A 16,907-nucleotide genomic window follows, 5' to 3' on the forward strand; every position below is an offset into this window, starting at 1 on the left:
CCTGAGCCCAGGAGTTCAAGGCTGCAGCGAACCATGTTCACACTAGTGCACTCCAGCCTGGATGACAGTAAAACCTTGTCTCAAAAAAAAAAAAAAAAAAGAAAAGAAAAAAATTGCAGGCATCCTAGTGAGCGTGAAGTGGGAACTCATTGTGATTTTGATTTTTATTTATTTTCCTTCCTCCTCTCCTCTCCTCTGCTCTCCCCTCCTCTTCCCTCCCCTCTCCCTCCCCCTCCCCTCTTCCTCCCCTTCCTTACCCCTCCCCTCCTCCTCCCCTTCCCTCCTCCTCCCCTTCCCTCCCCTCCCCTCCCCTCCTTCCCTCCTCCTCCCCTCCCTTCCCCTCCTCCCTTTCCCTCCCCTCCCCTCACCTCTCCTCTCCTCTCCTCTCATTTTCTTTCCTTTCGTTTTTTTCTCTTTTCTTTTCTTCTTGTCTTTGACAGAGTTTTCATTCTTGTTGCCCAGGCTGAAGTGCAATGGCACTATCTCCGCTCACTGCAACCTCTGCCTCCCAGGTCCAAGCGATTCTCCTGCCTCAGCCTCCCAAGTAGCTGGGATTACAGGCATGTGCCACCACATCTGGCTAATTTTGTATTTTTAGTAGAGACGGGGTTTCTTCATGTTGGTCAGGCTGTTCTTGACCTCCCAACCTCAGGTGATCCACCTGCATTGGCCTCCCAAAGTGCTGGGATTACAGGCATGAGCCACCGCACCTGGCCTCTTTCTTCTTCTTCTTCTTTTTTTTTTTTAAGTTGAAGCAAGTTTCTTAAGAAAGTAAAGGAATAAAGAATGGCTACTCCATAGGCAGAGCCCATGCTGCTCAGCTGTTTATACTTATTGTTACTTCTTGACTGTATGCTAAAAAGGGGTGGATTCTTCATGAGTTTTACGGGAAAGGGGTGGGCAGTTCCTGGAACTGAGGGTTTCTCCCCTTTGTAGACCATACAGGGCAGCTTCCTGATGTTGCCATGGCATCTGTAAACTGGCATGGTGCTGGCGGAAGTGTCTTTTAGCATGCTGATGCATTATAATTAGAGTATAATGAGCAGTGAGGACGACCAGAGGTCACTTTCATTGCCATCTTGGTTTTGGCCAGCTTCTTTACTGCAGCCTGTTTTATCATCAAGGTCTTCATGACCTGTATCTTGTGCCGACCTCCTATTTTATCCTATGACTTAGAATGCCTAACCTGCTGAAAGTGCAGCCCAGTAGGTCTCAGCCTTATTTTCCTCACCCCCTATTCAAGCTGGAGTTGCTCTGGTTCAGGCGCCTCTGAAATGTTTCCCCGCTCCCTTTCACAGGGGACCCCTTAATCCTAAATGTTGTAGAGGGACAAAGATCCATCTTCTGTAACTTCTTCAGGTGGAATGGGGTGATGATATTCTTGCCTAACTATGAGAGTCTCTCGTATTCAGGATAGAGAATAGCTCAGCCAGAAAGCATCAGTATGGTGAGGGCCATTCATAACAAGTTCCAACAAAAGGTGATATCTGGAAGACTAGTAAGTGTTCAGTTTAAGAAAACATTCAGTAAACTTATCCTGCATCCCTACACAAAGAGTACAACAGCAATATATTCCACAACAGTAAAGCAGAGTAAGTAAAATTATCCTGAGTAAACTAAATAAGAAGGCTTTCCATGAACTGGGCAGTTGTTGAAACCAAGCTGATACGGGGTTGCTAGCTGATTCCAGTACATGCTCAGAATTAGAGTATTGATCTAGATTTTTACATTCCCCTTCTCTCTTGTTTCTTCTGAGCAGTAAAGATCACTGGTTGGTTCACAGGAGTAAGCACAGTTAGCCTCAGTTGCAGAAAAAAACTTAAAAACAGCTGATGAAACTATAGTCTAATAACAGGTGTACCATACTTCCTGACACAGAATGTATTTTCTCTCTCTGGTCTCCCATTTTTACTGAAGACAAATCATGTTAAGACTAACTTGCTTTATTATACTTGGCCTGATTATTTATATAAAGTGCAGCAAGAACAATTATTTTTCACATAGCGTTTTAAAAATCGACTTTGATGGAACTTTGTTCCATAAAAGGAACCTCAGATAAGATTTTTTAAAAAGCCAAGCCCAGCCATGGGTTTGTACCCTCAAATAACCTGTGAGTTGGGAAATACCTCTCCTCTTGAGGTCTCAGGATGACTTGGGGCTCCTGGGCCTGTCAGAAAGTGACATTCTTTACTTACCACAGGTTAGGAACCCTGCACAGGAACTGTGTAGACAAGGCATGAGGCCAGTTTTCCCAAGGGTGTTTTATTGGCTCTATAAGTCAAGTTTGAATCCTTAAAGGAAAACACACTAATCCAGTCAAAGCCTTGGTAAAGTAACCAGTTTCTCTAATTGTGCCCTGTTGCAAAAGAAAACAGACTCTTACTGCCCTTGTGCAAATAACTGTATTGGCATAAGAATGCTCACGAACAGTTTCCAAATTCTGGAAAAAGCAGGTAGAGAGAAACAATTATGCTTCAGATTTTGTTCACAGAAGTATACTTTACTCATTGTCCAAAGCTGTAAGTAGCTTAAAAGTTTCCTTGACTCTGAAAAACAAAAATGATTAGCAACGTTTTAAGCAAAAAGTCAAAAAAGATTACTTCAGTCTTTTGTTCAGTCCATGCAGTTAACTCCTTTTCTACTTCATAATCATTTCACCTCTCCATGAGAGTCCTGAAAGTTTTTTTCCTCTATTCTAATGTCACAATCTCCAAAGTTATTAGAAACCTGTATCTAAGAGTACCTGTCGAAGTCCTGTAGCTGACTATAAACCACCTTTTGAAGAAGATCAACACAACAGTTGTCTGTGGATGACAAAAAGTCTTAAGGCAGCCACTACTAAAGGCACAGTTGACTAGGAGTTTTGATTACTTTTGTGGCATACAATTTTACATAATAATTATAATTATTAATAACATACACTGAGTCAAATCAGAATTCTAGGAGTTTCCCATTACTTTGGAACACATACCAATAACATATTTATGTAAATACAGGTCAAAGAAAGCCAAACACCATTTCATATTTGACAGTGTTTCCTGTATGATTTTTATAACAAATAAGCCAAATTTCACCATTGCATTAGTGTACTATTAATGTTAAACCCAATTCTTAACAAAACGTTATAGACAAATCTGCCTAATTTTAATGTCTGACCATAAGATAAACCTTTTAGAACCCTTTACCAATTTTTGTTAAAGAGCAGACCAGTGCTCTAAGGAAAACCTGTTGTGCTTTTAGTCCAGTGTTCAATTTACAAAACTGTATAATAGTTCCCTTTAACTTTAGTCAATATGTTCACACACAGAATTTCTTTTACAAGATTAATATTTCACAAACTTTCCACAACTTTTGCAAACCTTCAGCTTTCTCCTAACTTAAAACAATCCCTTAACCCTTTAATCTAGGCCAAAAAAAAAAAAAAATCCACATTCACATGCCTTCTTTTACCGAAAACACATTTCACTTTGCTTACACTCCTTGCGTGTAAAACTGTTCTTCAAGTAGTCTCAAGTATGTCATACTTTTAACTCTTAGCAGCTTTTACTTTTGGTGAAAAACTTGGTGAGCAATTTTAATTATGCCCTAGGCATGGAGCTTAGGACACCAGGCAGGAGTGCAGATAAGGTCTGACTCTTTCTAGCATAGCTAGGAAGCGTGGCCAGCTCCACAAGTCCCCAGGCCTTACCTAGAATCTAATGGCTCTAGGTGATTTGACCTGCCTGATTTAGACCAAATGTCTTTGTTTTACCAGTAATCTTTTTTTATTTTGTTTCTTTTATTTTACCAATAATCCTTAAAATTTTCTTTACTTCCTACAGCTTAAATCACATAAATTAAAAGGCATTACACTTTTTACTTTTCTGACAAAATATCTGATTTAAGCATTATTTTTAAGCCAATTAATCAAAGCCTTTTATATCACACACACAACACATATAAGTACATAAACAAAAGAAAACCCAGTAGTTGTAAGGCTTTTCACTTGCTAGTTTCTTAGTTGGATTACTGGCTTCATGGTGGAACAGGGCTAGGAAAGCATGCAGTTTCACAGCCTAATAAGCAGGCACAATTGGAAGGCAAAACACATCCCCCAAAATCGAAGGTCCCATTTTTATATTGGATCCTGGATCCCAAAAGAGAAACGCTACAGAACACAACAGTGCAATGATTTTACCGCATATTTCATTGCCAAGCAACCCAAAGCCAATCAGCCCTTTCTGTGATCAGCCCATCCCCCACGGGAGTCTTACCTCTCGGTGGGAAAGGGTGAGGATATCTCCGTACCTCCCAGGTGGCCAACAGCGTGCTTTTGATCCAGACATGCAAAGATCCAAGTATCCCCCCCATGCCATTTAGCTGTCCCCAAAAGTATTAAATTATTTCCTACCTAGTTATTACCAACACTCTCTCATAATGTGAAGTAATTTCTGATGTCCTCAAAAGTAAAAAAAAAATCAGATAATGCAGTAATGCAGTGCAAAACAGAACAGAGCCTTAGATTTTGAGAGGTATCTATCCACTTTTAGTAATTCTTGGGGTTCTGTGAGGAAAATAGAGGTTTTTCCCCAAACAGGGTGTGTGGCACCTCCTGTGTTTCCTAAGAATTTCCAGGCTGTTAGAGCTTGAATATCCACTTTTAATTAAGCTGACTTTTAACCATACACTCTGTTAAAAGTCCTTTTAAACCTCTTGTTACCCAACTTTAGCCATGCCAAACCACCAATATTTCTGGCTTTTGAACTTTACCAAATGTAACCTCCTAGGTGCTCAGAGAAAGGAAAATTTAAGACAGTTTATGGAGGGTAGGAGAATCAACAAATGGCAAAGGTCACCCAAATACCAACCAGAAAGTGCTCATTTTCTAGGCTGAAAATTTAACCTGAACCCGAGCCACCATTGTGAAAAGACAGCCTTAACTGCTAAGCTACAGCATTGGGCAGTTTCCGTTGCTTTTCCCAGAAGGAGCCCCCAGTAGTAAATTTTGAGCTTGCAAAGACTTTTAACTGCTCAAGATAATATATAGAACTAACTATGACATGAACCCCAAAATTCCTGTTCCCTGGAAGGTGGAGACCAAGAGAAAGTATTGCTATGGGATTACAGGGTCAAGCTGTCAAGGGCATTTCTCAAACATGTGGTCTTTGGCCATGATGGTGGCCCTAAATAACAGAAAAGTTAGGAAAGGGAAAGGAAAGAAAGGGAGAAAAGCAATGCCTGCAGGAGGGTGGGGAAGGTGAAAAGCTCAGGGAGGCCAGAGAAAGACCCACCCATTGCAGCTGACACTGAATCAGAAGTTCAGGTAGCTGCTTGTCGGGAGCATAGGGATCTTTTCCAGCAGTCCCGTCAACTCTAGCTTCCTCCTTGTGGGAGAAAAAGATGCCCATGTCTTGTGATCCTGCACATGCCTAATTCTGTCGTCCACAGCCGTCTGCAAAGAGTGCAAGGCAGATTAATCCAAAGAGAATAGCAGTTAACATCCCAGGGTGTGGTGGCGGGTGCCTGTAGTCCCAACTATTCGAGATGCTGAGGCAGGAGAGTCGCTTGAACCTGAGAGGTGGAGGTTGCGGTGAGCAGAGATTGCGCCACTGCCACTGCACTCCAGCCTGGCGACAGAGTGAGACTATGTCTCAAAAAAAAAAAAAAAAAAAGAGTGCTTTATATATATTATATGTTCTGGACGCTAAACCCTTAATAGATATGTGATTTGCAGGTATTTTCTCCCATTCTGTTAGTTGTCTTTTCACTTTACTGATAACATCCTTTAGTGCACAAAAGTTTTTCATGTTGGTGAAGTTCAGTTTATTTAGTTTTTTGTTCTGTTGCTTATACTTTTGTTGTTGTATCTAAGAATCCATTGCCAAATTCAAGGTCATTAAAGATTTACCCCCTGTATTTTTTTCTAAGAATTTTATAGTTTTAGCTATTATATTTTGATTGTTGATCCATTTTGAGTTAGTTTGTATATGTGGAGTGAGCTAGAGGTCCAAGTTTGCTTTGCAAGTGTTAATCCAGCTGTCCTAGAACTGTTTGTTAAACTATTCTTTTCCTGCTGAATGGTCTCATTTAGCACACTTGTCAAAAGTCACTTGAGGCCAGGTGCAGTAGCTCACGCCTGTAATCCCAGCACTTTGGGAGGCTAAGTCAGGCAGATCACTTGAGGCCAGGAGTTCAAGACCAGCCTGGCCAACATGATAAAACCCCATCTATACTAAAAAATGCAGGCTGAGTGCAGTGACTCACACCTGTAATCCCAGCACTTTGGGAGGCCAAGGTGGGTGGATCACAAGGTCAGGCAATTGAGACCATCCTAGCTAAGACAGTGAAACCCCGTCTCTACTAAAAATACAAAAAATTATCCGGGCATGGTGGTGTGCGCCTGTAGTCCCAGCTACTCATGAGGCTGAGACAAGAATCGCTTGAACCTAGGAGGCAGAGGTTGCAGTGAACTGAGATTGTATCACTGCACTCCAGCCTGGGTGATAGGGTGAGACTGTCCAAAAAAAAAAGAAAAAGTCACTTGGCCGTAGATATATGTGTTTACTTTTGTACTTTCAATTTTATTACATTGGTCTGTATGTCTGTTCTTCTGCCAGTACCACACAGTTTTGATTACTAAACCTTTGTAGTAAGTTTTAAAAGAGGGAAATATGAGTCTTAAAACGTTGGTCTTCTTTTTCAGTATTGTTTTGGCTATTTGAGGCGTCTTGCAGCTCCTTAAGAATTTGAGGATAGATTTTTATTTTATTTTTCCTATTGTGGAGATAGTGTCTGACTATATTGTCCATGCTGGTCTTGAACTCCTGGCCTCAAGTGATCCTCCTGCCTCAGCATCTCAAACTACTAGGCATGAGTCATGGTGCCTGGCCTCATATTTTTTATTTCTGCGTAAAAGGGCTTGCACTTTATTTTATTTATTTCTGCGATAGGGGTTGCACTGAATCTGTAAATCACTTTGGGTGGTATGTTAGGGTACTGCACTAAAACTGAACCAATTGTGTGTACTTGTGTGTCTTACAGATATATTAAATAGAATTGGCTCACACATGGAGGTAGGCATGTCCCAAGATCTGCAGGAGGAGTTGGTGGACTAGAGACCCAAGAGAGCAGATGGTTTACTTCTAGTGCTAGCCCAAGTCTGAAGGCCTGAGAACTGGGGAAGCCAGTGGTGTAGTTCCTGTCTGAAAGCTGGTAGGCCAAAGACCCAGGAAGAGCCATTGTTTCAGTTTGAGTCCAAAGGCAGGAAAAAAGCTGATGTCTCAGCTTGAAGATAGGCAGGCAGGAAGAACCTGCCTTGATGCAGGGGAAGGGTCAGGCTTTTTGTTTTATTCTGGCCTTGAACTAATTAGATGAGGGCCACTCATATTGAGGATGGCAGTCTGCTTTACTCAGTCTGCCAGTTTAAATGTTAATCTCATCCAAAACATCCTCACAGAAACACACCTAGTAATATTTATGCCATTTATTTTATGGATATAAACATTATAAATTATTGGTAATGCCGTAGTTAGTATTTACCAAAATATTAAGTTTTCCAATCCATTTACATGGGATGTCTTGCCATTTATTTTTGTCTTAATTTATTTCATCAGTGTTTGTAGTTTTTATTGAAAAAGTCTTCTGCCTCCTTGGTTAAATTTATTTCTGAGTAGTTTATTATTTTGGATGCTATTGTAAATATAATTGTGTTCTTAATTTCTTTTTTTTTTTGCTTGTTTATTGCTGATGTATAGAAATGAAGCTAATGTTTGTGTGTTGATCTTTCCCTTCAACTATGATGAATCAATTTCTTAGCTTGTTTTTCTTGTGGTTTCTCTGGAACTTTTTATATATAAGATAATGTTGTCTGTGAATAGAGATAGATTTACTCTTTCTTTTCTGATTTGGATTTTTTTTTTCTGTCTAACTGCTTCTGGCTAGAACTTCCAGTAAAGTATTGATTAGTAGTGATGAAAATAGGTATCCTTGTCTTGACTCTGTTTTTAGGAGGAAAGCTGTCAGTTTTTCACCAGTGTATATGCCTATGGGTTTTCACAGATACCTTTTATCATGCTTAGGAACTTTCCTTCTGTTCCTACTATTCTGAGTGTTTTTATCATGAAAGGGTGTTGGATTTTGTCAAATGCTTTTTCTACATTAATTAAACTGATTGCGTAGGTTTTTTTCCTCTTGTTCTATTAATATGTATTACATCAATTAGTTTTTGTGTGTTGAACCAACCTTGCATTCCTGGGATGACTCTCACTTGGTTTTCTAGTATTTTTGGGGAAGGATCTCATTCATTTTTGATAGATAGTTTTACTGGATATAGAATTCTTGGTTGAAAAATAGCCAGACATGGTGCTGGCCTGTGGTCCCAGCTCCCAGAGAGACTGAGGCAGGAGGATTGCTTGAGCCCAGGAGTTGGAGGCTGCAGTGAGCTATGATTGCACCACTGCACTCCAGCCTGGGTGACAGAATAAGATCCCATCTCCAAAAACAAAAAAAGAAATCTTAGTTGACAGACTTTTTTCTTTCAGCCCTTTAATTTGTCACCTTTTGGCCTCCATGGCTTTAGATGAGAAATGAGTTGTTAATCTTACTGAGAAATCCTTGTATTTGAAGAGTCACTTTTCTCTTGCTGCTTTCTACAGTTTGACTACAGTGTGTCTGGGTGTGGCTCTTTGAATTTGTCCAACTTTGAGTTTGTTGAGCTTCCTAGGTATGCAGATTAATGTTTCTCATTAAATGCAAGACTTTTCTACCATTATTTCTTCAAAGATTCTTTTTGTCTCTTTTTTTTCTCTTTCTGAGGTCTTACGATGTGTATGTTGGTACAAATGATGGTGTCCTGCCAGTTTCTGAGGCTATTTTCTTCATTATTTTTTCTTACATTGTATAATCTCAATTGTCCTATCTTTAAGTTCTCTGATTGTTACTGCTGTCTGTTGATTTCTGCTGTTGAGCCCCTGCAGTGAATTTTTCATTTCAGTTTTTGTGCTTTTCAACTCCAGAATTTCTGTTTGGTTCTTTTTTAAAAATATTTTTTTTTCTTTATCAATGTTCTTTACTCAGTGAGACATTGTTCTGATGGATCTTTTAGATTTTTGGACATGGTTTTCTTTAGTTCTTTGAACGTATTTAAAACAGCGTATTGAAAGTCTTTATCCCTAAGTCTAATGTCTGGGCTTCCTCTTGAACAATTTCTGTTACTTGCCTTTTTTCTGCATATGAACTGCACTTTCTTGTTTCTTTGCTTCCCTTGTGATACTATGTTGAAAACTAGAAGTTTGAATTTATACTGCAGCAACTTTGGAAATGAGATTCTTCCTTCTCCTCCGGGGTTTGTTGGCTGCTTGTTATAGTCATTGTTTGTGTAGCTACTTTTCTGAGCTAATTTTATGTAGTATATATTCTTTATCATGTGTGGCCACCGAGTTCTCTGTTCCATTCTCATAGTGGTCAGCTCATGATTCGACAGAGATTTTTTAAGTACCTAGAACAAAACATGTCTCCCACTCTTTTGAGATGAGGTCTGGAGCATGCCTTCAACACTCAGACAGGCATTTGATGGTAATCCCTTAGCATTCACTGCCTGCTTGCCCAGAACCTGAAGGTCAGCCAGAGGTGGAAGCCTCAGCTTTTTTCAGGTATTTCCTGAACGTGTACAGCCCTGGGCATTTGTGGAGCCTTCTAGATTTCCAAGAATGTGTCAGAGCTTTTCAAACTCTTATTTCTAGCTTTTGGCTAAATTTATTGTTTGCCTCCACTTTTATCCAGTGGTTCAGGCAGCAGCAAATATGTCTGTCTGTAAGTGTTTCCAATAACCTTCTCCCCGCTTTCCCTCGTAGATGCCTCAGCACCGGGAGGTAAAGTCAACGCCCTTTGAGCCAGTCTCTAGGGAGTCAATAGACAGGTCAAAACAAACAATGGCAGTTCTTTGCAGATGAGGCCCATTCCACTCCCTCTGGGACCAGTGGATGCACCGGAATGGCCGCCTGTTGTCTTCCAGGCCACTGCTGCAGCCAGCATGGGACCAGAGAAGGTTAAAGTGCCCTGGGACTCACTGTTCTTGCTGAGATTCAGCTGTTTCTCTTGATTAAGTGTTCTTCCGACTGCTGCAAGTTTTTAGTTTCCAAAGCTTTAAAAAGAGTAGATTCTGACAGTTTTTGTCAGTTTTAAAACTTGCACATATTGAAGGATGGACTTTGAGTTCCTTAGCCATTTTTGTGGACATTACTTACTAGTCATAATTTAAATTTAATATTCCAGGACATAATTTAAATTTGTAAATTATGATCACTTTTAAGTTTGCCAAATTTATGTACACCTTACCTGATTCCACAAGAGATTTAAGATGGCTTACAAGGATAAATATCATAAAAGATGCAGTGAATTATCATTGTTGGTATTTGTTGTGTACCTGTTGGGTTGAGGGCCTGTTAGTAAAAACTGCCCTCCCTGCTGTTGAGAACTTGGTCCTGCAGATAGGAATGTTTCCTTGGCGACCTTGAGGTTCTTGCCCTCTGCGTTACGTCGGTGGTGGGAACCTGGGGCTCATTCACCTCAGTGCTTCCCTCCCGCACAACTGCATTGGGCTGAGGGGGATCCGCCAGATTAGTGCCCAGCAGTAGGGATGGTTGTTACTGTCTGCCTCTGAGTTGATTGTGAGAAATGTGTCTGCACTGTTGGTTCTCCTAAATCCAAAACGCTCCTTTGCTCAGGCAGGACAGGTAGGTATTAATATCCTATTCGAGGAGTTAAGATGTCATCTCTATTGTCGTAGCTGCTTCAGGAGGTGATTAGAGGATTCTTACACTTCAGATCAGAAGTGACTGCTCTTGGCGGCTCTTGATCACTGGGAGAGTCAAGGGCCATCAGTAAACCTGAGACTTGTCTGTCCACTGGTTCTGGTGCCTATTGAGGTGTCTGTCTCCTGCTTTCCCAGGAGCCAGTTCAATCCTGTGGCCATCTCATTGATACAGAAGGTCATGGGGCTGCCGGCTAGCTCTGCTCAGGGTTCATGTCATTTCTTTCTTCAGCTTTTGTTTAGAAAGCATATTTTCCTTGAGCAATGTCTGTCAATTGGACATAGTGGCTCATTTACTAGTCTCATTGAAAATACCTCGTTTTGGCATTGCTTCTTTGATAGAATTAGGGCTGCCTTCTGTTTTTCTGTATATATTGGACTGTCCCTTTTTTACCAGCATCACTCACAAGTTAATCAGAATTTTTTTTTTTTTTTGAGATGGAGTCTTACTTTGTTGCCCAGGCTGGAGTGCAGTGGCACGATCTGGGCTCACTGAAACCTCTGCCTCCCGAGTAGCTGGGACTATAGGCGTGTTCAAAAATTCTCCTGCCTCAGCCTCCCAAGTAGCTGGGACTATAGGCATGTGCCACCATGCCTGGCTAATTTTTGTATTTTAGTAGAGACAGGGTTTCACCATGTTGGCCAGGCTGGTCTCAAACTCCTGACCTCAAGTGATCCACCCACCTCAGCCTCCCAGCTGAGATTATAGGCATGAGCCACCATGCCCGGCCTAATACAATTAAGATTTCTTTTCATTAAAAGACACCATAAATAAAGTTAAAGTCAAGCCATAGTGCTCGCTTTGGCAGCACGTATACTAAAATTGGAACACTACAGAGAAGATTAGCATGGCCCCTGAGCAAGGATGACATGCAAATTAATGAAGCAGTTCCATATTTCTAAATACATTCACCCGTATGTTTATTGCAGCACTATTTACAGTAGCAAAGACTTGGAACCAACCCAAATGTCCATCACTGATAGACAATAAAGAAAATGTGTCACATACACACCATGGAATACTTATGTAGCCGTAAGAAAGAATGAGTTCATGTTCTTTGCAGGGACATAGATGAAGCTGGAAACCATCATTCTCAGCAAACTAACACAGGAACAGAAAACCAAACACTGCATAAGTGGGAGTTGAACAGTGAGAACACATGGACACAAGGAGGGGAACATTACACACTGGGGCCTGGCAGGGGGTGGGGGGATTGGGGAGAGATAACATTAGGAAAAATACCTAATGTAGATGATGGGTTGATGGGTGCAGCAAACCACCATGGCACATGTATACCTATGTAGCAAACCTGCACTGAAAGTATAATAATTAAAACAACAAAGTCAAGCCATAAATGGGGAAAAGACATCTGTAATACATAGAACTAACAAAGGATTAGCTGTTAACAGAGTAAATAGATGTAGGATCTCTCCACATAAATATTGCAAGGGACAATAACCTGTTTAAAAAAATGACAGCATCAGGTGCAGTTGTTCATGCTCGTAATCCCAGCACTTTGGGAGGCTGAGGTAGAAGGATCGTTTGAGAGCAGGCCGGGCAATGTAGCAAGAACCCCAGCTCCTGAAAAAATTAAAAAATTAGCTGGGCCTGGTGGCATGTTCCTATAATCCTAGCTACTCCGGAGGCTTAGGTGGGAGGATTGCTTGAGCCCAGGAGGTTGAGGCTGCAGTGAGCCTTGATGGCACCACTGTTCTCCAGCCTGGGCAACAGAATGAGTCTCTGTCTCCTGAAAACACACACACACAAAGAAAAAAATGACAAGGAGACACAATTTGGCATTTCACAGAAGAAAAAACAAGTGGCTCTCAGCATATGAAAAGATGCCAAACCTTTCTAATCAGGATGAGGGCCAAGACCCTTGTCCTTGGTTGGTAGAAGTGAAGATGACTGATAACTGTAAGTGTTGGTGAGAGTGTAGGTTCACAGAAATTCTCGTGCTGCTGGTGGAAGTGTTTGTTGTTACCTCTGCTTTGGAGAGGAGTTTGGTGCTCATTTACAAAATTGACCTTTCATACAACCTACGTGCCAGCAACTCCTCTGTGCTCTCTAGATATAGAGTCCAGAACAGGGACTGGTAAACTCTTTCTGTTAGGGACAAGAGAGTAAATATCCTAGGCTTTGTGAACCACATACACACTTAGTCTTTGTTTTATAACACTTTAAAAATCTGGCCGGGCGCGGTGGCTCACGCCTATAATCCCAGCACTTTGGGAGGCTGAGGCGGGTGGATCACGAGGTCAAGAGATCGAGACCATCCTAGTCAACAAGGTGAAACCCCATCTCTACTAAAAAAAAAAAAAATAGAAAAATTAGCTGGGCATGGTGGCGCACGCCTGTAGTCCCAGCTACTCGGGAGGCAGAGGCAGGAGAATTGCTTGAACCCAGGAGACGGAGGTTGCAGTGAGCCAAGATCACACCATTGCACTCCAGCCTGGGTAACAAGAGGGAAACTCCGTCTCAAAAAAAAAAAAAAAATCTAAAAAGCAGGCTGGGCGTGGTGGCTCACGCCTGTAATCACAGCACTTTGGGAGGCCAAGGCGGGCAGATCATGAGGTCGAGACCATCCTGGCCAACATGGTAAAACCCCACCTCTACTAAAATATAAAAAATTAGCTGGGTGTGGTGGCACGTGCCTGTAGTCCCAGCTACTCGGAAGGCTGAGGCAGGGGAATCGCTTGAACTGAGAAAGCGGAGGTTACAGTGAACTGAGATTATGCCACTTTACTCCAGTCTTGCAACAGAGCAAGACTCCATCTCAAAAAAAAAAAAAAAAAAAAAAAAACCTAAAAAGCATTCTTAGTTCAAAGACCTTACAAAAATAGGCTGCTGGCTAGATTTGACTCAGAGGCTGTAGTTTGCCAATTCCTGATTCTCTGTTCTAGGGGATACACCCTGGAGAAACTTTGTTATATGCAGTCTTAGCAGCAGGAGGGCCAGGAAAGCACAGAGCAGGCTGCAAGAGTTGAGAGAGAGGGGAGGGTGGGAGGGTGGGCTTCTGGAGAAGGTAGGGGGCTGGCCTGTGTGTGTCTGAGTAGGCTCCACAGTGGCCTGGCTGGGCCTAGGGGAACCCAGAGCATCTGAGAGACATCGGGTCAGTGTGGAGAGCAGAGTGGCGGCCAGGGCCGGGGCCACAGGTTGAGGCTGGTTGACCCTGTTACCTGGCGGGCAAGGCTAGCACCAGCTGCCCTTGCTGCTTGGCTTGGAAAGATGAGTGAGCATCGTAATGGACCAGCAAGTTTGTAAGCAAAGACAGAAAAGACACCTACGATACATACACTTTAACATCAATGTTTTAAAAACTTTTTGTTTTCACAAATAAGCAATTTCCCACACTTTGCTACAGCAATGTTTTGTGAAGCTGACCCAATGGCTGGAATGCCAGTTCATCAGTCTCTGAAGTTCTCTGCTGCCAGCGTTCATTCCTGTTTTCTCCTAGCTGTGAAGTCGGGCTGGGAGGCTGTGTCAGCTCATGTGCCTGTCAGCTTCATGCAGGCAGCAAGAACGGGGCTTGGAAGGGGGGGCTTTGCCCACCCGCCCAACAGCTACCTCCCTGGGATGCCCAGGACCTCAGGAGTGGAAGAAATTTGGCTCCTACTTCAAGTAGCAAACATAGATGAATTGAGTGCAGGAACACAGTGCATTTTTGAGGGAGCTGGTGAGTTAGTTTTGAAAGAAACTTCCTCTGTTTACCTGAGGCATTACCGTATCATGGGAAAGGATGGAGGAGGTGTGGAGGTGGGAAAATCTACACAAGAAAGATCCCGTAGTGCAGAGGTGGCTGATGTGAGGCGGCTGGTCGAGGCAGCGGTGTTCCCTGAGGCTCCTGAGTTGGGTCCTCACTGGGTCCCTCTCCTCCCTTCACAGCCCCTCCTTCCTTACCAAGGTACATGGGGGTGCAGGGCCGGCCAGGGGCTGTTGCAGGAGGGGAGTGGTGCGGCTGAGCCTGAGACAGGAAGGGCATCTGGGCCGGAGCTGCCCTGCAGAGGCCTCATAAAGGTTGTAAGGCACTGGGCAAAAACTTTTCAAGAAAGTTCATGGTATGCATACTGACCTCTACACTGGCCAGCATTCACAAGGTTTTTTTCCTTATAAAAATGGCCACTGCATGGTATCCAGAAAACAAAGACAAGAGAAGCCAGACTTTATTCCACCATCCGGAAACATTTAATTTGTGCTTTGGATAAGTGTTAGCATGTATTTAGGTTGATTGATCAAATTATTAAGTGTGTTTATGAGTGTACAGTGTAATTTTTATTAAAGCTCGAGTTTCTTCAGGAACTCAATTCAACTCCTTCACGTTCCTGGTTATTTTCGTTTACTTGATCTTGAGGTCTCTTTTAGCAGAGCTGTGCAGGCCGGGACCTTTGTGGCTCATTTTGGGGAGCTGTTTGCTTTACCTGTTGGTGGGAACCTGCAGGTGGGAGGCAGCCAGTCTCACAGAGTACCCTGTTAGCAGGTGTGGAAGAGAGCCCGCTCAGACAGACCCTCTCTGTGTGGTGTCCCCTCTACCAGCACAGCCCTTGGGTACATTGGCATCTACCTGAGCCCCCTCGTGCACGCAGGGAGCCACAGCCCTCACACACTCCTCACCAGCGCAGCATGGTGTGGCGTGCTCTGTGGGTCCACAGTGGGCCCACCCCGCAGCTCTGCTCAGCCTGCTGGGTCATGGTGGTGGTAGATTAGTAAGATGAGGGTGGACGTCAAAATGGAACACTCTGGATACTGTGGGCACATCTCACAGGGTTTCCCCGGGAATGAGCAGCTCCTGGGCTCCAGAAGCAGGTTGACCAGGCCACCCTGAGTTGTGGCATCAAGACTCATCTAGCAGAAGTCAGTGAGGAAGGAAAACTGGCTGAGAACAGCTGTTGTTTCAGCCAAAAGCTCAGAATGATGCATTGAATTCAGCAAAGTAGTATGTGTAATTTTTTAAACCTCAAAAATACTCTGTTTATTATTAACTTTTTAAAATTTGTGGAGACGGCCTCGCTCTGTCCTCAGGCTGGAGTGCAGTGGTGCCATCACAGCTCAGGGCAGCCTCTACCTCCCAGACTCAGCAGTCCTCCCACCTCAGCCTCCCAAGGAGCTGGGACCACAGGTGTGCGCCACTGTGCCTAGCCCAATTTATTAAGTACACCTTTTAGGAAGTTCTTTGAATAGTAGTATCAATAGTTTCTGTGTGTTTGGGTAAAATAGGAAGAAAGCATATTTGGTCATGTTTTGTTCCCAACACGTATTAAAGTTGGAAGGATTCTTGTGTTACCTAAAACCAAAGACAGCACGTCTCAGGCGCTTTTGCTTTCCCAAAGCTGTGTGTGTTTCCTGGCATGAGAGGATATGACGGCGCGCTCTTTACTGTTCTTCCCAGCAGAACTCCTCCTTCCTAAGATGGAGTCAAGTAAGAAGATGGACTCCCCGGGCACGCTGCAGACCAACCCGCCGCTGAAGCTGCACACTGACCGCAGTGCTGGGACGCCGATTTTTGTCCCCGAACAAGGAGGTTACAAGGAGAAGTTTGTGAAGGCCGTGGAGGACAAGTACAAGTGTGAGAAGTGCCGCCTGGTGCTGTGCAGCCCGAAGCAGACGGAGTGTGGCCACCGCTTCTGCGAGAGCTGCATGGCTGCCCTGCTGAGGTAGGCGCCTTTGCCCGGCCCCATACCCGCTGCCTCCGCGGCCCTTGGCCTTACTCTGTCCTTCATTCGTTTCTTTAAAATAAAACCTCTAGCGGTGTAAAGCCCTGAAGAAGTCCGTAAAAGCCCCTGGGCCCCGCTTATGAATCTGCTAGGGTGGTACAGTGGGACCCCGCATCTGAGTTTACTGAGGCCTCCATGCGTCTGACCCATCCCGCCCGCGTCTTTCCGCTCTGTCCGCAGAGCCTTGGCGCCCCTCGTATGTGTTGCTGTATTTTATTGAGGAAGCTCACAGTTCCATGGAGGAGACACACCAGGAAATAAGCCAGTCATTTAAGGGCACGTGTGCTGGTGTGCAAGGTGCTGGAGAGAGAGGAGGGAGGATGGGGTCAGCCTCAAGGACTGGGTGGGTCCCTACCAGAGCAGAAAGCTGGACTGCACGCTTACGTAGCAGGCTCGTGTGGAACGT

The 16,907-nt window shown here is 43.5% G+C and overlaps 1 protein-coding gene and 1 non-coding gene across 8 annotated transcripts in view; both read left to right on the forward strand.

Moving 5' to 3' along the window:
* The window catches only part of TRAF3 (TNF receptor associated factor 3), a 125,615-nt gene that overhangs the window by 75,934 nt on the left and 32,774 nt on the right, over positions 1–16,907 (forward strand). For 6 of the 7 annotated variants that reach the window (XM_064375239.1, XM_064375236.1, XM_064375235.1 and 3 more), the window contains one exon: positions 16,180–16,441. In XM_064375239.1, coding sequence (XP_064231309.1) covers positions 16,197–16,441 — 245 coding nt within the window. In that variant the 5' untranslated portion in view covers positions 16,180–16,196. Of the gene's footprint in view, positions 1–16,176; positions 16,442–16,907 lie in introns of all 7 variants that reach the window. The other variant, XM_064375237.1, reaches the window with a different exon arrangement.
* LOC135274353 (U6 spliceosomal RNA) lies at positions 11,583–11,690 on the forward strand. Its single transcript, XR_010342197.1, has one exon. It is a non-coding gene; the product is annotated as a U6 spliceosomal RNA (small nuclear RNA).

The sequence above is a fragment of the Aotus nancymaae genome, unplaced genomic scaffold (genome assembly GCF_030222135.1).
Source record: "Aotus nancymaae isolate 86718 unplaced genomic scaffold, 86718_ANA_hifiasm-v0.15.2.pri h1tg000011l, whole genome shotgun sequence".
NCBI lineage: Eukaryota > Metazoa > Chordata > Mammalia > Primates > Aotidae > Aotus > Aotus nancymaae.